The sequence below is a fragment of the Parambassis ranga genome, chromosome 22 (genome assembly GCF_900634625.1).
Source record: "Parambassis ranga chromosome 22, fParRan2.1, whole genome shotgun sequence".
Classification (NCBI taxonomy): domain Eukaryota; kingdom Metazoa; phylum Chordata; class Actinopteri; family Ambassidae; genus Parambassis; species Parambassis ranga.
Window position 1 is genome coordinate 5,745,654 of NC_041042.1, and position 13,908 is coordinate 5,759,561.

The 13,908-nt window shown below is 43.7% G+C and overlaps 2 protein-coding genes across 4 annotated transcripts; one reads left to right on the top strand and one right to left on the bottom strand.

Moving 5' to 3' along the window:
- Positions 1–328: 328 nt before the first annotated feature.
- iah1 (isoamyl acetate hydrolyzing esterase 1 (putative)) lies at positions 329–2,082 on the bottom strand. Its single transcript, XM_028395465.1, has 6 exons — positions 1,802–2,082; positions 1,608–1,660; positions 1,363–1,517; positions 1,058–1,219; positions 853–974; positions 329–633 (listed from the first exon to the last, which is right to left on the bottom strand). Exons 1-6 carry the CDS (start codon positions 1,862–1,864, stop codon positions 457–459), a joined length of 732 nt encoding a protein of 243 aa, XP_028251266.1. The 5' UTR covers positions 1,865–2,082; the 3' UTR covers positions 329–456.
- A 28-nt stretch (positions 2,083–2,110) lies between these two features.
- On the top strand, positions 2,111–12,146 carry rpap1 (RNA polymerase II associated protein 1). 3 transcript variants are annotated; one of them, XM_028396199.1, is made up of 27 exons: positions 2,111–2,193; positions 2,694–2,890; positions 2,999–3,147; positions 3,276–3,368; positions 3,502–3,679; positions 3,798–3,962; positions 4,041–4,244; positions 5,052–5,164; positions 5,253–5,351; positions 5,463–5,564; positions 5,653–5,820; positions 5,942–6,121; positions 6,239–6,373; positions 6,452–6,622; positions 6,753–6,910; positions 7,119–7,280; positions 7,375–7,570; positions 7,653–7,762; positions 7,861–8,056; positions 8,137–8,283; positions 8,388–8,530; positions 8,750–9,182; positions 9,450–9,568; positions 9,672–9,903; positions 9,977–10,153; positions 10,763–10,819; positions 11,478–12,146. In XM_028396199.1, exons 2-27 carry the CDS (start codon positions 2,698–2,700, stop codon positions 11,625–11,627), a joined length of 4,230 nt encoding a protein of 1,409 aa, XP_028252000.1. In that variant the 5' UTR covers positions 2,111–2,193; positions 2,694–2,697; the 3' UTR covers positions 11,628–12,146. The 3 variants fall into 3 exon arrangements, with proteins under 3 accessions (XP_028252000.1, XP_028252001.1, XP_028251999.1); XM_028396200.1 differs by having other exon boundaries at positions 3,502–3,661; positions 5,049–5,164; XM_028396198.1 differs by having other exon boundaries at positions 5,049–5,164; positions 11,478–12,145.
- Positions 12,147–13,908: the final 1,762 nt, after the last annotated feature.

The window sequence follows — 13,908 nt, forward strand, 5'->3', positions numbered from 1 at the left end:
TTGTCTGTGGTTGATTCCTTCTGTAAGATCGAATATGGTGCCTTCTTAGATTTTGTGCCTAACTGTTCCACAGTGAATTATTTCATTTTTCTGTCCGTTTTGTATGTGCCATTTTGAGCTATGCATCTGTTTTTAATACTGTCTCATCACTGTTACCTGCTGTGACGTCTCACTGTTGCATTGTGTTGTATTTTGCTGTCGGTCAACAAAAAAAAAGGAGAATGTGAAAGCTTGTGGACAGAACATATCAGACAATATGTATACTGCTGACATTTCTCTGCTTATAATGTCTAATTTTAGGTTACTTGATCGTATTACTTCTAACATCTCAGAATAAAAAATATCTTTATTGTGCAAACATCAATACATTGTCTTCCATTTGACATACTGATGATTTTACAGTAACTACATAATGTAGTCCAGTGCAGACAAGCTATCTAACAAATGTCAGCTCCTTCACTTCTCACAGAGGAGGCTGCTCTCAGGAGTCTTGGTATCCACATCTCCCCAGTAGGGCAGGATGAAGGGCAGGTCAGCCACACGGCTCTCTAGCAGTCCCCACAGGTGCTGGGCCACAAACTGGTTTCCCTTGTCTGAGAGGTGCAGCCCATCAGACAGGTAGACTGTGTAGTCCTGATGAGCACAGCATAAAACAGCAAGGCATTATTTAACTGATGCACTATCCAATACCATAGATAGACCATCCCCATTCCACTTGCAGCAGAGCTTGTTGACTGAAGCAGCTTTCCTGGGTCTTCTACAAGGACATTAGGTTGACCTGACAACCTTGTGATTCGTGAAGAATCCACTGTACACCTGAGCCACAGTGCTGATAAACTACTGTAACCTCACCTGTCCGTCTTTCTGCATGAGGGTCCAGAGGTCCAGAACGTCCGCCCCACACTGACCAGCTGCCTGGACACATGCCTGGGCATACTGCCCTGCAACAGAGTTGTGGCGGTTGAGAGGACATCCTGGAGAAGAGACAAAGACAGCCACATGATCCTCACGTCGAAACAGTCCATAGAAAAAATAAAGCAAAGTTTGTCACAGTTACCTTTGAGAATGCACTCCTTCTCCCATGCTGGTTCATGAAGAGGAGGAGGTGTGATGAAGATAACTCGGTCCGCTGGCACGCCAGCTGCAGTCAGAATCCGGCTGATCTCCTTCAGGTTCTCGGAATACTCCTGCAGAGGGACATGCTGCTGTGGGTTCTTATCTGGAGAGATATTTATTAAAGTATAGTGAGGTATTAGTTGTGCATAAGTGCATAGAGCAGACAATATGTTTGAATCATCATTAACTTGTTAAATAATCATTTCAGTGATGAGCGTGCTCCTGGTTCTCACACTGAAGATGTACCTTCCAGTGCACAGTCGTTGGCACCAAAGAAGACAGTAACAGCTGCTATGTTGCTGTTGTCTGCTGAGTTTTGGGTGCTAATGAGGCGAGGAAGAACAATCTTGGCCCATCTAGAGTTGTAGCCAGACAGTCCTCTGTTTAGGACATCACATTTTCTAATAGGAAGAAAATAAATGTTAGACTCAGAGATTTGTCCACAGCAAGCAGCTGCAGTTTCTGTCTATAATCACGGTTTTAGCACCCACCTTGCAAGGCTGTTTGCAATATCTGCCCCCCAACCATTGGCTTGAAATGAAAACTGAAAGATTCAACAGCATTGTTTACTTCCACGTGTATATGGCTTAAGAAGCTAGTAAGCTAGCCAGTAAAGCCATATAAATATAGACAAAACGCACTGTACTGATGTTGCTGTAAAATGGACATTTGTGCAGGAACTAACCTGTGTGATGGAGTCACCAAATAAAATAACTTTAGGCCAAATCACAGAGCTGAACTTGGACATGGTGAAGACTGTTGTTGTGTCCTCAAAGGAAGTGGAAGTATTACGCGAACTCTACAAAACTACAAAACTTTTACCCGGCCCTCTGCGATATAAATAAACGTGGATGTAAAGAAACAATCACTATCAACTCGGTTAAATGTTCTTTGCATTCAAAGCCTATAATTTAACCGTATATTCATTCGGAAAATTAGGAGGACGCACTTTACAACGTCCCCGATCACACGGTGCTTTTATTTTGAAGGTGGAGACTGTTGTGTCACATTAAAAATCTTCCGTAGGAACAGTGGTGTCTTGTGTAAATTCATCCAGGATCCAGCTCACAAGTGAAGGTTAGACGGCACTATTACAAAGCATTTATAACAGACACTGTTCAGTGATACCAGTTTTTATTGTTTTAAGACTTTTCCTTAAACTAAATAAGGTATAATAATTTAAAGTATCGTTAAGCTAACGTTAGCTGTTGTGTTCATCCGCGGTGCTGGTGGGATGTAAACTTAACACGTGAAGCCACTTTTAGCTGGGTATGGGGAGTTTATATTGGAGAATTATGGACACTTGTCCTTTTCTGTCCTTTTTTTATTACATTGAAGAATTGCTGTAGCTAGCATAAACGTTAGCCACGCGTTACAACCAGGTTTCTCTTAAATTAAACCTTAACATACGCGGGTGTACAATTTGCCAGCAGACATTCAGTTACAGTGGCACTGTTTATCTGTCGTCAAAGAAGCAGTCGTGTTGTTATTTTTGTGGGCACCTATCTACTTGTATTATCATAGCCGTCTCACCCTAGAAGACTAGATTAGAAGTTTTACATCGTCTTTTGTGTCAGAGGGATGTTGCGGCGTCCCAAATCTACTGACTCTGAGGCAGACCTCCTAAGGGAGCAGGAGCGCTTTCTGACATCTGGAGCTCCAGCTGCTGCCAGTGTGATACGCCGTCCTGACAAGAGGAGAGGGGAGGCTGGAGAGGGAGAAGGAGACGGCGGGGAGAATGGTGAAAGTCAGAGGGATGTTGTCACCATTGAAGGTTAAAAATCTGTTTTGCTCTCTTACACTTTAGAGAAGTTTGGCCAATTGACCATAAATACTATCAGTAGTGGGATTTAGTTGACACACTTAATGTTTTTGAATGCAGATCTTCCAGACCAGCTCCCCTCTCTGACACCAGCACCCCCAAAGAAGTCCCGCTTCAAAGCCAGTCGTGTTACCTTTGAGGATGAGGATGCTCAAGAAAGGCTGGACAGACATGACACTCACATCAGTGCTGTTCTCTCCAAGATTGTTGTAAGTGCTTTTTGTCAATCTGATATATTAGTTAGCAGTTTTTATGTGCTATGCTTAGTTTGTCATGCAGTTTTGAGTTATTTCAATGTTGTACTCCACAAATCTATAATGTTTTTCTATGTTTCAAGGAGAGAGACACCAGCTCTACTCCAGTATCTCTACCAGCGTTTACAGGCTTGGCGTTCCCTAAAGCACTGCACCGCTCAGAATCTAGCAATCAGGTAAAAGGGAACAATGTCTGCTCTTCTCTTAAGTTCAGTATATGCTCAGTTTATTTTAACATTACAGGGAACTGTGGGTAAAACTTGAATTTGTAAATGTCATCCATCCATCCGTCTATCTTTTTTTGTGCAGGTGCCGCTGTCGTTAGCTGGAGGAAAGAAGAGCATCTTTGCTCGTCAGATTGCTGCTCAGAGAATCAAAGAGGGAAACATGTCCCTCTGCTCCCCTGCAGAGACTCAGACTCACAAACCCAAAGGGCAGAACCTCCCTCCAAAAACTAGTATGGACACAGATCAGTGTAACACTGCAGGTGCTTCAACTATTTCAGATGAAATACACATAACAGTAACAAACAAGTTATGACAATATTTCCACCCCCACATCCTCATGTCCTCGTCTTCATCTTTTTGCTCCTCTTTGTCCACCAGAGCCACATTCTATCTCAGGCCCCTTGTTGGTGTCGGGTAAGGGGCTTGGAGGCCCATGTACCTCAGGAGAGAGCATGAAGATTCACATGGAGAACGAGGCCAAGCTTCAATCCATGTCCCAGTCTGAGATACTAGAAGAGCAGAAGAAACTCCTATCTCAGCTTGGTAGGCAATGACGCTGTCTACAGGGTTAATAATAAGTGTTGTATGACTGTCTATAACATTATTAATTCTGCTTTCCAGATCCTAGACTGGTGGAGTTTGTTAGATCTTGCAAAGCTCCGAGGAGCCTGTCCCCTGCCTCTCCATCTAAACACCTGAAAGTCAAAGGTGAGAGCAGAGAGTCAGACTCCAGTGCTGCCATGAGTTTTCAGAAACCTCAAGAAGTGGAGATGGAAGAAGAGGATGAGGTGGAAGAGAAAGCACCACGACCATCTACTGTGACGGGTATGATTTATTTTAAGTAAGTAAAAAATAGTAATGAATCGACAGCATTAGAGATATTTCACCAATGCTGGGTGAGGGATGCTTCTGCTGTATGGCTTAAGTCCAGGCACAAAGACGACTTCAGTTTGTTTGAGGAGCAGACAGACCAGTCTGAGCCAGAAATAGCCACTCAATGCAATTAGATTACTGCAGATCATTCAGTGAATACTCACTGTCCCGGTACATGCATTACTAATGGACGACACAGAGACAGATCTCTTTTCTAATTTTATTTTACTAAAAAAATAACAGGAACATAAATAGAGTTGTCATTCTGTTATTCAGGGGTCCTTATTTTGGGCTGGGAATAAATTGTCAGTCAAAGCTCAGGCTTCTTAAAGAGTTCTGAGGGTCATATTAAGTGGTCTATCCATCCATCCATCCATATTATGAACCTGTTTTGTCCTGTAGTACAGGGTCACAGGGCTGGAACCTATTCCAGCTATGTACAGGCGAGAGGCAGGGTACACCCCGGACAGGTCGCCAGTCCATCGCAGGGCAACAACCAGACAAACAACCATTCACATGAACACACACCTACAGGCAATTTAGAGTCACGAATTGACCTAACAAGCAGGTCTTTAGAATGTGTGAGGAAGCCAGAGTACCTGGAGAAAACACAGGCACAGGGAGAATGTGCAAACTCCACACAGTAAGGGCTCAGCTGGAATCCAACCAGGTTCTCCAGTGCTAACCACTGCTGCCCATATAAGGTGATAGGTTTCATTCTGTTGTGTATGTGTATGTGTGTGTCTGTCAAATCAGAAGAGGACCTGCCAGTGAAAGCACAGAAAGATTGGGTCCACATGGATAAGTTGGAGCCAGAGAAGCTGGAGTGGATAAAAGACTTACCTGCACCCAGAAGAAAAAGAACCCAGAAGGTAAGCAGTGGTTTCTGCCCAAACCTGGCTTCTTTAGTGAGTTTTGATTTAAATATATGGGTATCTAACACACTTATTTTTCTAATAGGCAATGCAGGCTCGTTTTGACTTTGCGGGGACCTTAATTCCACCCACCGAGGATCTGCCTACCCACCTAGGCCTACACCACCATGGAGAAGAGCCTGAGGTCAGACAGCTTAGAGCTAAAACCTTTATTTGTCTAATAAACTTGAAGATGTGCCAGCTTTAAATACAACCCGTGTTTTTCTTGTTTGCCTCTTGACTGATTTGTCCTCAGCGGGCAGGTTATTCCCTGCAGGAACTCTTCCTGCTCTCTCGGAGTCAGTTCATCCAACAGAGGAGTCTGGCTCTTACCACTCTGGCAAACATCCTGTCAAAGGTACACACACTTACTCACACACAGCATCGCGTACCTACAGTGAAAGGTGGCTGTCGTCAGTCAGGAGGTTGTGTTCTGTGTCCTGCAGGCACGTGCTGGAGAGTACCTGTCTGTCCTAAAAGGCAGTGTGATGTCCACTCTGCTGGATGCCGGTCTGCTCTTTCTGCTGCGATTTGCATTAGATGATGGTGTGGAGGGAGTGATGTCTGCAGCTGTGCAGGCATTAAAAGCGCTCCTTGTGTGTGCAGAGGATGAAGTAAGATCACTCAGAGTATTACATCTAGTATTTAATGCAGTAACTGAGCCGCACATTGTTTCTTTTAATATCGGTTTGTATCCAGTGCTCCTTGGGATTTTACTGATTTATTATTCCTCAGGAGTGCTTGGACTGCACTTTTTCCTGGTTTCGTGGTCTGGCCACCTTCCCTCTGCTGCCGGTTGCTGAGGAGGTGGAAGATGAGGAAGATGAAGGGCTGGATGAAATTATGAAGGAGACCGCTAAGGAGAAAGAAGAGAGGAAGAGTGATCACGATGTAGCCAGGCAGGATATTATTAAGGTAATCAAGCTGAGGTTATTTTTAAAAATGTTATTTGTTGTCCCCACAGTTCTGTTAAATGAGACAGAATTAAAAAAAATAATTGGCCCTCTTGTCCTTTTCTTCTCTGCTTTTCAGGGTCTGCTAAAGATGAAACTACTCCCAAGGCTACGCTACATCCTCGAGGTGGTCCGTCCATCACCTCGGCTGGTTCAGGATGTTCTGGAGGTCCTGACTCGCATTGCCAGGCACTCCTCCTCATCTGCCACACAGGTAACAGCTGTAACAGTTACTAATTTAGAAATCCATTCACCAGATTATTGAATTATTTTTTACTTTGTTCACTCTCAGGTGTTGGAATGTCCTCGCTTGATGGAGACGGTGATGTCGGAATTCCTTCCCACATCCTGGACAGCATCATCCTCAGCTCTTCCTCAGTCTGTTTATGGACACCCACTGGCTAGCGCCATTAAGCTCTTAAGAGTTTTGGCTACGTCAGGCAGACATGCTTCTGCCAGACTGGTAATTGTTATACTGATTTTGAAAGGTGCTGATTTCTAGGTGATGTGACATCAGGTGGACATCACCAAAATGCCTTTTTAATGTTTTTTTTTTGCATTTATTGCCATATTCTGTCCTCTTACTTCCACAGTTGAATTCTTTGGGTGTTAGTGAACGTTTGTCTTGTCTCCTGAGTGCTGAGCCCAGTGAGCTGCTGCTGGAGCCAGCCGAGGCCCTCAAGATCACCACTGAAGCCTACAGGCTGTGGGCTGTAGCAGCTGGCTATGGACAGGCCTGCAAATTATACATGTGAGTGATGATGCTGACAACAGGTTTTTATTGTAGTCTTTCAAGGCCAAAAGACAGGAGATGTAGTTTACACACGTGTCCTCATTGCATACAGGCTCAGCATACTTTTGAATCAATGAGGTTTATTGCAGAATGTTTCTAATAATTGGTGCATTCATATTGTCTTCACTCACAGTCTCCGATGGCTTTACTGTCACTGTTTCCACAGAGACCTGTATCCAGCCTTGGTGAAGGCTTTGCAGTCTGTCCACAGAGTTCTTCCCTCTCCACATTCTCTGCAGCTCCAGCGGCACCTGGCTCTGCTGTCTCTGCTCACACAAGTTACACACACTGCTGGCTGCCATCAGGAACTGCAGGCTGGCATGGTCAGGTACAGATACATGTCTGGATGAAGAGGGGAAAGGAAACAAACTGATTCTTTCATAGAAACGATGCCTGTGATACCTCATCTGTTTTCACCACAGCTCTCGGGGAGAAGAGTGTCTGCCTCCTCCTCCAGTGACATGGGGTCATGTCGCAGGGTTGCAGGCATCCTTGTTGGGGCATTTGAAAAGTTTTGTCAAGAGCCTTGATAATCCAGTTCAGACAGACAGCAGCCTCGCTCTGATTCCACCCTACCTGGTCTACCTTGAAGCTTATTACCACCAGCTCTCAAGACAGGTACTACCCTCTAGCTCTTGCTGTGCCATTCAGATGACTGTAGTTAGTTTGGTATAAATGTACAATTGACTGTGTTTCACAGAACTGTTTCCGGCCAGTGGAGACTCTTCAGGAACTGGAGCTGCTGACGTCTGAGGTTCTTTTGCCTCTGATGTGTCACAGTGTTGTGCAGGGCCTCGTAAAAAATCTCAAGTACGTTTTACTTTGAACCACTGTAGCCTGTTATCTCCAACATGGCCTTATTTAGGTCCATTTCTACCAGTCTAAGAAACATTATAATTTTGCACCAGGTCTTCCTCTGTAGTGTGCAATGTCCAGTCCAATCATCCGGTCCATGAGACCACTCCCAACCTCCCTGGTTTGGCCTGCACCGGATGGAGGGATCGTCCTGGGCTGCTTCTCCCCAGCTCCCCTTTCCCTCTTCTAACAGGACTGGGGCTCCTCTTGGACACAATCACAGAGATCCATAAAGGTCTTTGCAGCAAGGTAGTTCTCAAAAACAACAGCAAAAGTATAATACTCTTTGTGGCTGGCACAAAATCCTGATCCTCCGTCCTGCTCTCTAGTTCACTGGCCTCCTCTTGTCAGAGCCTGTGATTGGTTACCTGTGTAGCTGCAGTCAGGCTACACCCATACTGTCTCACACCAGGGCTTGGTTTCTCCGTCATGAACACCACCTCCTCTATCTGCTGCTCCGGCTGGCACACAGGCTGGTAGGTTCCAGCCAAATTCTATTATTATATATTATATATTCAGTATTGGTCTTTTCTTCTCTTCCAGTTGTTGCCTGTGTTGAACTCTTTCTGTCATTTCTCAGGTTCCTGTTGAGCCAGAAGTAGCAAAGCATACCTCACTTTACCACCAGGTGGCGCTGGTGCTCCTGCCATGGTTATTGCCAGGCAGTGAATACCTTGCACATGAGCTCCTCTCAACCATTATCTTCAGCAAGGACTTCATATCGTAAGTTTAATCTGGGATAAAGGGCCAACACAGGCAAGAGCCTGACATCGTAATCTGACTCGCTACATGATCTAAAAATTATGGCTGAAAAAATGTGACCCATGATAGGGATCAAATCTTGCAAATTACAGTATACTCAAAAACACTAACAGATGAGCCATTTCAAGCAAATGTGATGTTTATTATATTAACAGATTCTGTTCTTTTTTTTGGCCCCAGTGAAGGACACAGTGGTGGGCCTGAGGCTGTAGAGCTGGGGGAACTGAAGCTCCACGAGGAAATACATCACCACACCTCTCCCTCTCTCCAGACTGTTGGTGCTCTCCTGAGAGAAGCCTGCGTCCAACTACCGTCCATACGAGGCTGCTTCCTCACTCACCTAGCCCATCTGGAGTCATCAGTGCTAGTTTCCCGAGATGCTCTCCTGGGTCGTAACCCATGGATCAACTCCCACCTCCTCCCAGAGCTCAGCGGTCCCATCCTGCCGTCTGACTGGCCTTTCCTCCCGCTTGTCAGCTTGTATGAGAGGACAGGGGTGTCAGACGGTGGGGGGCTAGCGGTGGAGGAGCTCCCTCAGGGGGCTCTGCAGACTGTGACCCACTGTCTGCAGTGGCTGCTGCTGCTGGAGGTCTGGAGGGAGGATACTCTAAAGGTACTAAGTCGTGACTTTTATTTAATTAGACAACATCATAAATGAGCAAATTAGCTTTTGTAAAAAAATACATGTAAAATACAGATTATTTTATTAATTTCTCATCTGCAGTGATCAAAATGAAACAGATGGATTTAGGAACGTGATAACACATTTTAAATAAATCCAAGCATCCTTGTGTATTAGGTTGTTGTTAAGAATATCATATTGATGTCTGTAAAAACTGTAGGACTGAGGTGATGTTTGTTTCTCTTTGTCATGCTGCAGGTGATCCTTCCAGTCGCCAAGCTGGCCCGCCTCTCCTGTGTGTTCCTGTGTTCCAGTGACCTGTTCCTGGAGAGACCTGTGCAGAAACTGACCTGGGGTCTGTTCAGACTGCTGACCAGGTCCGATAAAGCAAATGCAATATTTAATATCCCAGCCACACGGAGACTGGGAGCTTCCAACACACACTAAGAATCTTGATAAACAAAAGCTTTTTATTTCCAGGCGATCCAGGCTGGACTCTTTGGATCTGAACATCCCTCCTCCAGGTCTTGCCTCCTTCCAGGACTTGTATATAGCCCTTTTGACTCAGTATGAAGCTGTGTCTTTTGGAGACCGTTTGTTTGGCTGCTGGGTTCTGCTCCCCCTGCAGAGGAGATACAGTGCTACTATGAGGCTGGCTGTGTTTGGAGAGCATGTGGCAATACTGAGGTCACTGGGGGTCACACTAGAGCAGGTAATCATGGTGTTTTTTTGCATTTTGCTGTGTTAATCTCTTTTCTAACACAACTTATGTTCTTCATCTGAAGCTGTCCATCCCCATCGAGTCCTTCACCTCCCCACCTGAGGACTCGCTCCCTCTCCTCCGTCTCTACTTCCGTTCTTTGGTAACGGGAACCCTGAAGTCCTCCTGGTGTCCTGTCATGTATGTGGTTGCCTTGTCTCACGTGAACTCCTTCATCTTCTCTCAGGATGCTGCAGCACAGGTACAGTACTGCTGGAGGCACACACATGCTGTCTGTGCATGAGGAAGTGAATTAGAAACAGAACTGGAAGTCTTTTCTTGTTTCTGAAAAATGCTTCACTTGATGAAGTCCTGCTTGCTCTGAGGGTCCTGGTAATGTATTTATATAAAATGGTGACTGTGGCTTTTTTAATCAGCCGCAGCGGAACCTTAGGCAAACCTCCACATGTGTAATGATTTAAGAAATCCAGAAGGTGCTGCAGCTGCACTGAACAGGAGGCTGGATTTGTGGGAAGTACTCAGCGGTTTTATGGGGATTTATGCATATTTTCTGCGTCAAATATGAGCTTGGAGTCTACACAAGCAGCACTCATGTTGCCAATATAGAGCAGCCTCAGAACTGACCTCACAATATCACTTGCACTCCCTTGTGTTCAGAGAAACCTTAAATTTGATGTTGTTAAGGTTTTTGGAATTAACAAGCGAGCAAGAAAAAAAACATTGTTGCCAACTCAAACTAATTTATTGGCCTCACAAAGGCATCATTTCAGAGCTGTGTGGAACTCATTCTTGCATGCCTCACTCACATGCAAGTGTTTCTTCTGTTGTTAATCCCCTTCTCCTTTTCCAGGAGGTTGAAACAGCTCGACACAGTATGCTGAGGAAAATCTACTACCTGACCAATGAGGTACTCCTCTCCTCTTTGTCTGCGTCACTCTTCCCTTTGCTCTGTGCATGCTGCCAGCTGTTTATCGATCTCTTCTCCTTACCTCTGCTGATGATGTTTTCTCCAAATTGCTGAAAAAAAGCTATTGTTTAATAGCGTTTCATCTTGTTGACCTCCATAAATCCATTATAGCTAGTGTAGAGTAGATAATATTTCATGCTGTCTTGCTGGTGGTTTGCTCTGCTACCACTTTCCCTTGCTTTACTGGATTTGTTTTTTTTTTTAGCTTCCTAAACATTTGACTAATGCTGGGCTCTGACTGCAAGAGCCAGCAGAACTGATTATGATAAATGCACACATGGAGAATTTTGAGATGTTCCTCTCTCTGATCAAGAGACACTACACAGATATTTTTATGATTCTCATGCTTGAGGGAGCAAAAACAACTCACTGAAGGGGAAGCATTGATCTGTGTTATTACATTACCTGATATTCCCAAACCAGAAGTGTGAATTATTGATAAATCAGTCCAAAACTCTTGTAGTCTGAGCTTGCAATTTATTTAGACAATTTGAGTTGTTGACAATGTCTCCACCTAGGAAACTGCAGAAATAGCCTCCGTATAGGAGAAACAGGCTTACACCACCTCCTGTTTCTCATCTCACACTCTCATTTCCAGGTGTTGAGAAACCACTTGCTGCTCTTCCGTCTGCCCCAACAGCACCTCAACCTTGGATTCGACACATACGAACAGTTGCCCCCCTTAAGGGCGAAGCGTTTAGAGAGTGTTCTGGGACTGCAAGACAGCCGCGATGACAAAGGAGATTGAGAGACACAAAGAGTAAGAGCGAGAAAATTAAGAGTTTGTAGGTGATACAGAGGTGTAGAAACAGATATGAAAGAAAAAATATCCAATGCTGAAAGAGAAAAGCTGATGGTGTCACATTATAAAACTGCTTTGGCCAAAACACAACAGTGTCACAAAAATATTTCTGTGGTCTGTCTTCTTAAAGAAAAAACGTTTTTAGCTCGTATTTTTACCTGCTAGAGATTCCATTTATTTTGAAAGTCTCTTTAGTTAACGTATGGCCAAAGGTTAAATACCATTGCTAGAAATGAGGTACAGATGCAGTGTGGCACAGGTCCTACAAACCCTGTCTTGTTGTCTTTGTGACTCCAGGACTTTGCCAGAGTTACTGTGTGTTTCTTATGCTTGAAAAAGAGCCCAGGACAGTTCTTGGCATCAGAGAAGAAAGACAAACGTCCTACTTTACAAGTGCCTGAAGTGGTATTTTTGTGTGTGAATAAAACATGATACACATGGTAATGATGTTTAATCTTTTTTTTGTTTCCCATCCCAAAAAGTAACTGAGTTTGACACTAAGCAATTCTTTTCAACCAAACAGAGTTCATTCACGTCTCTTAAAACGGTGATCAGAATGTACCGTTGTACCGTTTATTATTATTAATCAATAATACTCTTCTCTAACACAGGCTCCATTCTTTTTTTTCCACTCAAACTGTTGCCAGGCCTCAATCAGGTGTGGAAAATGCCTGTCAGGTGTGGTGCGTTTTCTGCATGAGCTGTGTTAAACAGTGGAAAGACACTGACAATATTAAGCTGTTATCAAAGAGTAGAAGTTAAACTTCTAATTCACATTCTACAACATGGCTGTTTTTTTTTTTAGTTGTGGCTTCAGGGAGTAAAATATTTTGCTGGAGTGTTGAAACCATAGGAGGGGTGACTGATAAATTCATAAACTTGAAGAAGATGAGTCATATCGTTCTCATTCCAGGCACATGCAGTTTGACACTTTAATTATGCAGAAAGTTTGAAGTCAATAACTTGTTATTTGAACTGATGAGTTCAAATCTGGCACAGAGAGCCTGGTCGAAGGACCCCAGTGGACCCAAAACACTTTCTTATTCTTGAAATGGTGGAGTTTGAGCGCCTGCAAGAGTGCAGCATAGCAACATGATGAAAGATGATTAATCGCACATAATTCTTCTAACTCCAAATAAAGACTCATGCAGAGGCAAGGCTGCAGGATGCTCTTCACTCACTCTTGGTGATAACCCGTAGCACATTCCTTGACGACATAAAAAAACGAGTGTGACCATGGTACTAAAGGGTACTGAGGTGTAACCACAACTGGATCCTTTTGTGTGTATTTTTGTGAGGTATTTTTCCACCTTGTAAAAGACATGTCAGTGCACCTAATAATTATAATAAGGGGACAAAGGAAAGCTTGTAAAACAGTTTCTGGCTAATAAATTTTAAGTTAAAAAAAAAATCTGATGCACAACATGCCTCATTATGATTTTACTGCAGCTATAAAAGCCATTGTGGTCTAAATTCTAAACAGAGAGCATTCTGTGCCCATACACCACATTTAGAAGTGTATACTGAGATGACCTGAGTGCATGCAGAGCATCATACAGCTCTAGTATGGATCCCTGTGGATCCCTTTTTTTCTTTTTTGCCGGCTTTTATTTAGCATGACAAGCACGATGTTTATTCATTCTTCTTTTGCCTCTGATAAGACCTGACCTATTTTTAAGACAGAAAAGTCTATTGATTTTTGTCTCTAGATTCTCTCGATTTCCAGTGAAATTTGTTGGTATGTAATTAGCTGCTGAAAGACAATGGCACCTCCTGTGGGTACTAATAGTTGTCACACGGTTCATTCCACATCTGGTCTGAATTTGTCCCCATTCATGAGGAAACATGCAGAATTGTTGCAACATCAAAAGGCAAAGAATCAGTGCCACTTATTCATAAAGTGGAACAGTGCTATATTAAATGGGTCAGAGAATGCTTTTTGGATCCACAGTGGATGCCACAGCTGGGGAACACCGTTTGAATGATTAAAAAGGAATGTGTGCCTAAAGATTTGTTACTGGTGGCAAATCAGAGACAATAGTGTACTGTAAAAAATACTTAACAACTTTAAATCCTAAAAATCTAATTGCTTGACATTTTAGTTAAAGTCAGTTTTACCTGTGGGGAATGTGTAATATCCATCATCAGAAAACAGATCGGAGACGAGCATTTTTTGTTCATGAATCTCACATTTGCATCACTTTTGTTTGCCTGAAGGAGCCAGGAA